The sequence below is a fragment of the Frankliniella occidentalis genome, unplaced genomic scaffold, assembly GCF_000697945.3.
Source record: "Frankliniella occidentalis isolate FOCC.00 unplaced genomic scaffold, Focc_3.1 Scaffold159, whole genome shotgun sequence".
Classification (NCBI taxonomy): Eukaryota; Metazoa; Arthropoda; class Insecta; order Thysanoptera; family Thripidae; genus Frankliniella; species Frankliniella occidentalis.
Genome location: NW_026267285.1, coordinates 291,432 through 300,124, shown reverse-complemented (window position 1 = coordinate 300,124; position 8,693 = coordinate 291,432). Strand labels below are relative to the sequence as shown.

The 8,693-nt window shown below is 51.1% G+C and overlaps 2 protein-coding genes across 4 annotated transcripts in view; one reads left to right on the top strand and one right to left on the bottom strand.

Moving 5' to 3' along the window:
* LOC113215021 (gastrula zinc finger protein XlCGF17.1-like) overlaps positions 1-8,693 on the top strand; it is a 36,480-nt gene that overhangs the window by 8,874 nt on the left and 18,913 nt on the right. The window contains exons 3-4 of one of the 3 annotated variants that reach the window (XM_052271373.1): positions 7,492-8,436; positions 8,526-8,687. The exons of 1 other annotated variant lie outside the window; for it this stretch is intronic. In XM_052271373.1, the coding sequence (XP_052127333.1) occupies positions 7,492-8,436; positions 8,526-8,633 (1,053 nt within the window). In that variant the 3' untranslated portion in view covers positions 8,634-8,687. Of the gene's footprint in view, positions 1-2,455; positions 4,377-7,491; positions 8,437-8,525; positions 8,688-8,693 lie in introns of those variants that run through there. One more of the 3 variants, XM_052271372.1, reaches the window with a different exon arrangement.
* Positions 1-8,693, bottom strand: part of LOC113212586 (zinc finger protein Xfin-like) — a 103,827-nt gene that overhangs the window by 82,599 nt on the left and 12,535 nt on the right. The gene's annotated exons all lie outside the window — the stretch shown is intronic.

Here is an 8,693-nt window from a genome sequence, read left to right as displayed (position 1 = left end):
CCTCCCTTCTCTCCTCCACGGGAGACCACTCGCGCGCACCGCCCCAAGCTTGCGTGCCGAAAAAATGCCTAAAAAGCGTCAGGCCGGCGCACGCATCTCTGTACCGGAAGTAGGGGAGGGAAAGGGGGAAGAGGTGGAGATAGCGTCGTCCTCCCGGCGCACCAACCCCTTACCAAGGCAACTGGCTCTGTAGCCGGCACACTGCAAGTGTGTGAATGGCGCACACTTGTAGGGTGTATGAACGCCCAAGCAAAAGTGTGAATTTTCCTTTGAACCTCGCACACTCTTTACCTCCATGTGTTCCTATGTCGTTCACACACCAACAAGTGTGTGACTTTCACATGCACACTTGGGGGGTTATTTCCGGTGTGTGTACACACTGCTTGGGAAAAGTTGAGGAACTATAACGACTCGAGCGAGAGGAGGAGCGGGAGTAGGCGTATGAATCAAACACATTCACCTTGAGCCCTTACTGTCTGCGGGGCCCCGCCCGGCTCCCGCTCCCTGGCTGCCGCCGTTTCTCTTCAGCTGCACAATGGAGGGGGAGCTGCTGCCGCGCGGTTCCGCTGACCGTGGAGCGCGCGCCCAGCTCAGCAGAAAAACCTTGGGCCGTCGATAAGATCGTATCTCGCTACACATTCGTATATCTGCGAGCAGGAAACAGGCCATTTGTAAAATTCAAGTCGGTCTTTTCTCTCTCTGCTCGCGGGGTGCGGCGGGGCGGGCCGTCAGGGCGCGTCTTCTTGATGATTTGAGAGATTGCTCGGCATCGGCCCTGAGCTCCGGGGGCTTTACTGTGAGCACTCGGGTTTGGTCCTCATATCCATTCTCTTTTATGGGGCAGTAGCCGCCCGGTGCCCCGCGCTCTCCCTCACTCTCTCTCTCCCCTTCACACTCTCGCCAACAGGGTGCTGGGAGAGTGCGTCCCGTTCCTGGAAGGCACCGCGCGCCGCCGGTTTCGTTCACCCGACCAAGATTCATGTCTGCGACCACGACGTAAAAGATTCCAATACTCCTACTTCCAAACCCAGGAAATGGTATCCTCAAAGCAGATAAAACCAAGTGACTTGCATCAAGGTAGTTTTTTATACCTCAAAAATTACAAGGAAATTTTCCTTGGCATGATGCAAATGTTAAAATGAAGGCAAATTTGGTTAGATTATGGAAATTTCCTGTAAAACAACGCAGATGCCTTAACCAAGGATAAAAATGTCCTTGTATTTTTTTAAATTGATTTTCCTTGCTTCAAGGGTGCCATTTTCTGAGTGCATCGCCCCGCGACTGATATCAAAAAGGAGGAATTTCTAATTAGGTCAAGAAGTCGCGTATTTTTATTCGAAAAATAAATAAAGGAAGTCGGAGGCGCGTCAGGGCGGGGCGCGGCAACAGCTGCTCGGCGCCCTCCATCGACTGTCTCGAAGAAACCCAGTAACAACGATTTAAAGCATCAATTACTTTTAAAGGTAACAAAAAGTACTCAATGCTCTCTAATCTCATTCGCTGTTTTTTCGTCCCTCTTCGTCTCTATTCCTGCTGCCTGAAAACTTTCTTAACCTACTAATTTTCAGCAATAATATCCGATTTTTATTAACTGACAATTTCTTTCCGTCAGGAAGTCACTTATTGATATACACATCATGCCTCACAAATTAGTCAGTAATCACAAATCTGCGATTGTCTCGACGATTGATTGTTTTCTGTTTACAAGTTTGTGCGTTCGTTTCACAGTGGCGTTGGTCTCAGTCAGCTTGAAGGTGGGGGAAATGCTTGGTCCGGGGCTCACCCGAGGCCGGTGTGAACCGCGACGGATAGGGTAAGGCGGCCCAACGCGACCGGGAGCCGTAAAAGAGAGGGAGATAGAGAGAGAGGGGAGTAAACGGAAGAAGGGAGAAGGGGGCGCAGGATGGGAGAGAAGGGACCCGGCGTGCGTCAAGATTCGGAAGTTAGGTACTCCAGTTTGCAAACAGGTGCCGGTGGCAGCATTCGGAGCACGGCGCCGAGAGGGGAGGGCCCCGCCGTCTGTCCTTGTCACGCCTGCAGCCGCCCCCTCCGTCGCACCCACTGCGGCAAGTGCACCTGATGAGGTCAACTCGTTAGCCAACTACGTGCAGCGTGCGGCCCCGACTGCAAGGGGGACTGACTGCGACACTTTGTGACGGTGACTGACTCTCCCGACTTCCGCTTTCGGCGCGGAAGTATACAAAAGGCGGACGCGGACACACTTCCGGTTCGATCAATCACCGCGGCCCTTCATATAATCGAGATCGTCCCGTTGGCGGCGGTATGAGAAATTGTGCTCGGCCCGCGAAGTTTGAAAGAGACTCGGGCGGATGAAGAGGTCTGTCGCCAGCGTGACGCTGCACTTATTGTGAAGTCGGCGGCATGAAATGTAGGCGGACACCGGTGGGTTGTTTCTCTGGACCGTGTTTGAAGCTGTCGCTTCCCGTTGTTGCAGGCGTCCGAGGTCCGCTCTTCAGATTGTGCGGCGAGAGGCTGCGCTCAACTATCACATTCTGCTTAAACTACGTCGACGATGCCGACCCATGCAGGAGAAAAGACTCTCGAGTGTAGTGTGTGCAATAAGAAGTACACTTCAGATACCGGTCTGTACATGCACATGAGAACGCACACAGGAAAGAAGCCGTTTGAGTGTAATGTGTGCAAAAGATCATTTTACAGGCGTGACTACCTCAAACAACATTTGCGCACTCACACGGGAGAGAAGCCTTACGAGTGCACCTTGTGCCAGAAGGCGTTCGCTACAAACACTGCTCTAAGAGTACACCTCGCCACCCACTTAACGGCCAGGCCTTATAAGTGTACAGAGTGTAGCAAAACGTTCTGTTCCTCAGGTGATTTGCAGCGCCATGTCCGCACTCATACAGGGGAGAAGCCCTACAAGTGTGCGTTGTGCAGTAAAAAGTTTACTAGATCTCATCACTTGCAGAGACATTTACGTAGCGCTCACATCACTGAGCCTACCGAACTTGTTGAGTGCGACATCTGCCACAAGAAGTATTCCCGAAGGTATCTGAAGTTACACATTCACAGCACACACTCAAGTGGAAAGGCTTTCGAATGCGCTATGTGCTTTAAAAGGTTTACTACATCGTCTAGTCTCAACAATCATCGCTATCGCATACATACGCACACAGGCCCAAAGCCTTTTAAGTGCTCTGTGTGCCCCAAGGATTTTCATATCCAATCTGAACTGGAGGCACATTTCCCTAAGCACAAGGATGAGAGGCCATATGAATGCACTCTCTGTCAGAAATCGTTCGTCATGCGTTATTACCTAACGAACCATATTCTGCAGGTGCATACAGATGAGAAAAAACGGAACTGCACCATATGCCTCAAATCATTTCGAGGTAGTGCTAGTCTGAAGTGTCACATTCGCACGCACACCAAAGAAAAGCCCTTCGAGTGTACAATCTGTAAAAAGAAATTCACTGTACAAAGTACATTGACTACCCACCTCCGCGTTCACACAGGGGAGAAACCCTACAAGTGCAGTGTATGTCACAAGGAGTTTTCGCAGTTAGGTAACATGCAGTCTCATTCGCTTATGCATGATGCACCGAATTCGTTTAATTGTACGGTGTGCAAAAAAACCTTTGCAACCGGATACAATCTTAAGTTTCATCTGCGTAACTCTCACGTCAGTGATAAGACTTTCAAGTGCACCGTTTGCCTGAAAACATTTGGCCGGGAAGATCATCTGATGGACCACCTCTTCACACACATCAAGACGTAGATAAAGCATTTGAGGTGCTTGTGAATGTTACGAGTCGTACGACGACTCATCAAAAGTAATCTAAAGTACTAAAATAAACCTACTGTTGACAGTCTAGTAATAGGCTTCACACTTGTCGACACTTGTATTTCACAGTTTAGAACTTATAAATTTAAAAGTAAACAATTCCTCTTTCTCGCCATACAACTTACAATGAAAATAGAACAGTTTTGATCTTGTATAATGGACTGTTTCAAACTTTTGAAAAACGTCTTTCACAGTGCACTGAATGGTGCTTTCGAAATTTTTGTTTGAGAGACGTTGACAGACTTCGATCTTCGTATTGCATAAAAAATATTTGCAAGGCAAGCCGTCAGAATCCATGTAAACGGTGTGTTAGTATTGCAAAGAAATCGTTTACAACCTTGCGTAGAACTATTTCGTATTACAATGCTTCGCAATTCTTTCAAAAGCTGCAAATAAAATCGTTTCGAACACGAACCTGTTCTTTGCAGTTATGATTGCCTAACGTCACAAATATTTAATCGTTCTTGCTACCTGTTTTCAATTATTTATTTTACTCTTGTGTTTTGTTAAATGAAATGCTCTGTGAAATAAAACGTTTGAATCTAGAAAGTGTTTGTTATTCAATCCGTCTTTTTCGTTACTTCAATTTCTTTTTTTTTTCTTTTTCTTGAGGGTTGGGGAAGGTGCGAATCTAGCGCATCAGCAACAGCAGTGGCGCCCGGCGCCGCCCGTACCATGTGAGGGTGGAATGAAGGGAGGGCCTGGGGGAGCGGGGGGAGCCGGAGACGGCATGTGGCGTAATGAGAATATTTCCGCTCATAAAATGAGGGGTAAGGGGAGGGACGGGGCGCACCTCCGCGTGTGTTTCGTGTAATGGAAATAGTTTCGCACCCGTGCCGCCGCGTGAGGGCGTCGGCGATCCCCTCCGTGGGAATGCGCCGATCGCTTCTAGATGACGAGGTTGTCGCGCTACTAAGTTAAACTCCCAGAGGAATTTTTTTAGTTTTCTTATCTGCCCTTGTCAAGTTTCTACGTTTTTATCGTCGCTCCCGTGGAGCGCTCTGGCAGGGATTTGTAAGTCCGAAATTTTCCCGCTAAGAACTAGAGTATTTGCCAGAAATTTTTGTTTTCCAAGAAATAGTGGGGAACAACAGACTTTTCGGTAAAAATTACGCGATTCCTTGACAAATTTCCCGAGCAGTACTTTTCTGAAATTTTTATAAACCCTTAGCGGTGCCGAACGGGGAATCTGTTGCGCCGGCGGTCCTTTCACGGACTTCCCTCCCATTGGAATTATTATTCCTTCTGCGAACACGGCGGCGGCCTGAATAAGTCAATGAAGTCGACGCGAAAGACATTCGCGGACCAAAGGAGACCGCGAGTGAGGAAAGGAGAGAAAAAAAGAGTGGCGCGAGAGAGAGACTGAGCGAAAAAAACGCGAAATCGGGCGCGACCTTGGTGGGAAGGGGGAGTCCAGGTCGCCAAAAGCGCGAGCAGCGCGGTTGCGTCCCCCGCGACTCCCGAGGGGCAAATCGCAAAACGGCGCTTGCGAAAACCCGGCGCTGCTGGGTGCGACTGAGTATGCAGCATGCGAGTGCACTGGTACCTTTTTCACCTAGGAGCGATTAGATATGGAGCTCGGGAAGTACGCTGCAGTCGGCTGCCGAGACTAGGGTTGTAAATTTCCCAAAATTTCCGAAAAATTTCCGGGAAAAATAGGAAATTTCCGGTAGCTGGGAAATTTTCCTTCTCTTTCGGAAACTTTCCAGGGCTTCCAACCGTACCCGAGTCAAACACCTTCAGGCCCAAACCAATGACGGAGATTTTGTCCTATCTGTCTTCTCTTTTCTCCTCTTCTCCCTCCTCTCCCGCTCTATCTCTCGCGTCGTCGCCGCCTTGGCGCCCGCTATGCCGCGCGCTGCTGAAAATCCCTGAATAAGCTATGAAGCCATCCCATTACTTTTAAAAGTGTTTGTTCGTGATCTATCCCAGACAAGGAGGCGTAATGGATTCGCAATAAGAAGCACCCCGATGCGCACGACCCAAAGGCACACTAAATTTTCATGAACTTTTTTTTGTGCACATACCTGCATAGTTTCATGTACCTGCACTCCTCATCCTTTTTAAATGCCGTCATGGACAAAACAGTTCATTGCTGCAAATATTTCCTAACATTTGTTCACAATTGAGTCAAATAGTACGCAACAAATGCACAAAGCTGCGTAAAAAAAGATATATTTATTTCATATCAGTGTTGTGTGTGTACTAGAGTTGTACAGCGGACAAAATCGCGAGTAAAAAAAATCAGGAGAAAAACAACTGTATAAGGAGTATGGTATAAAGGCGTCCGGTGTTTTTTTTTTATTCAGACCATAGGAATTGGTAATAGGCAATTGATTTGATTGAATGTTGGCCTGGCGGAGAGGCGGAAAGGGGGAAGTCCTACATCCGAGAGGACGTACAGTGCGGGGGCGCTGAGCGTCTATGTGTGGCGCGCGGAAGTGGGAGGGGAGCGGGAGCGGGTGGCTTGCGCATATTAGTTTCCGGGCGACAGTGTCACCTCGCTAGTGTGGCGGCAGCGGTAGTGCGCGCCGGCAAGGCTCGGCTAAAAATCGCGCAAACATTATTTGCTCGCGTTGGAAGCCCGCATACGAATTTGCACGCACGAAAATCCCGAATATGACTGAGTGTTCTATACGGGTAGACATGACGCAGTTTAAAAAAAAATCACATTCGGTGGCTTGGGTTTTTTACTGTGAAAATTTGTACCGCGTGCACGCGTACAGGAAAATTTTTCCATCGAAGATGCCGTACAATTATAATCAAAAATTGTAAAATTTACCAAGCACTGCGCACATCGACCTGGAGTTGGAATGTAATGGCTAGTGAGAAAGGGAGGTTGTATATGTAGGACACATTCTGTAAATGGCAAATCACAAAATGTATCGTACGTACAAATACGAACACATTAGTATTTGTTTTTTTGCTGTATTTTTTATCATTTCTTTCCGCCTGTGTGATTTCGCAGCTCTGTATGGTGGTATTTGCGTTGGCTTAAAGCCATGCACAAACCCCCGAGGACCCCAGTGACGCTCCGTTGCCCCGGAGGTGACCTTCTCTGGGACAGTCTATTTGTAGTGCTCGGAGAGCCTGTCGCGCCGCGCGCTCGCAGCCACCTTGATCACTATCGAACCCTCCCGGGCCCGGGCCCCTCCCCGGCCCAGTGTGCGTTCATTTCCGGTCCCAGTCCGCCGCCTGCAGCTCGACCCCCGCCCGAGCTGGCGGCGCCGAATTCGAAATCTGCCGGCGGGAACATTGCAAAATAACTGTCCAGCATGCACGGCCGGAAACACCGCGTCCGGGACGGGGTGGGGGTTGCCGTTACGGACGAGGGGGCGGGACACGGGAGGAGGAGGAGCGGAAAGGGGGGCAAATATTATTCGCGTCACGTTCAAATATGCCGCGCCTTTGCGTTTTGTGCCCCGCGGGGCTTCCCCGCCCCCGCCCCCCTGCAGTATGGCCGACACTCATTTAGAGGCCGGCTGCGCCGCACGGGGGCTGCGTTTCCAAACAGGACACCGCAAAAAAGCAAAAAAGCAAAAAAAAAAAAGGAAAAAGTTAATAAGAAACTGACGAGTGTTTGAAAAGTGCCACTCTGTCTTGGCCGTGGCGCTTGGGGCGTCGTGTTTTAAACAACTGGGTGACGCGCTCGCTCTCTATGCCGCTAGATGGAGGCGCTGCCCGACGACGCCCTGCTAGCCGTGCTGCACCGCCTCGACAACGGCGACCTGGTCCGTTGCCGCCGAGTCTGCCGCCGCCTCCGTGACGTGGTGGGGCACCCCGAGCTGTGGCGCGACAGGGACGTCTCCGGCGGCTTCCTGCTCATGTCGCCCCCGCCGCCTCGCTGCCGACGGCTCGCGTTGACGGGCTGGAGGAAGCTTCCGCTGCACGCCGCCGATGCGGCCCGGACCACCTCGTGCGCGGCCGCGGGCCTCAGCGTCCTCGTCGACGCGCACCCGCTGGTGGCTGCGGGCGTCATTCGCCGGCAGGTGGAGCTAGGTCGCCTCACCGAGCTGGACATCGCCTTTTCGCCCGCCTGCTGGCATGCAGGCGAAGGTCTCCTCCTCAAATACGCCCTGCAAGTCGGGGGTTTACGTGAGCTGCACATCGGCTCCTCGACACACACCCACACCCACACGACGGGCTGGTCGACCCCGGTTGCGCCGTCGCTCAAGAAGCTCGCGTACGGTGGAGACAACGCCGTGCTGCTCAAGGTCCTCCTGCGCGCGCACGCCGCCACCCTGGAGGTGGTCAGGCTGGACCACCTGGGCGGCTGGGACCGTGAGGTCACCGACCTGCTCTCGAGCATCACCCACCCCTGGGAGCTGCAGTGCCACGTTGTGCGCGGCCTGGGCCCCAAGCTGGCCGAGTGTCGCTCGCTGACATCCCTCAGGCTCACCGTCCAGGACGATGACTTACTCCTAATGAAGGACGCCACAAACGCAATCAGCTTCGTGCGCCAGAGCCACATCACTCGTCTCTACGTGCGCGGTCGCAATAAGTTGCCAATGTTCCTAGTCAGGATGTCGGGAGACGATGGCACCCCTATCAGCAAATCCAAACTGACGCACGTGGAAGTGGACATGCGCGATTCTCCTTTAATAGAAGGGACTGTAAGTATTTACACAGCTTTTGCCTGTTCGTCCTGTATTTAGTCGTTGCTGCCTTTCCAAATCCTTTACAGCCCCTTTGTTGATTACAGCATTACGAGCTACAGAGGGGTCTCTTTATGGTTCTTGGTAGTTTCCTTCCCGCCCTGGAGGTGTGTATTTTCAATGGTGAACTCTGCCCCCTAATCTTACGGGACTGAGACGGAGATACACAGACCTGTGCAACAATATGGCATGTCTTTGAAAGACTAAGAGAATTT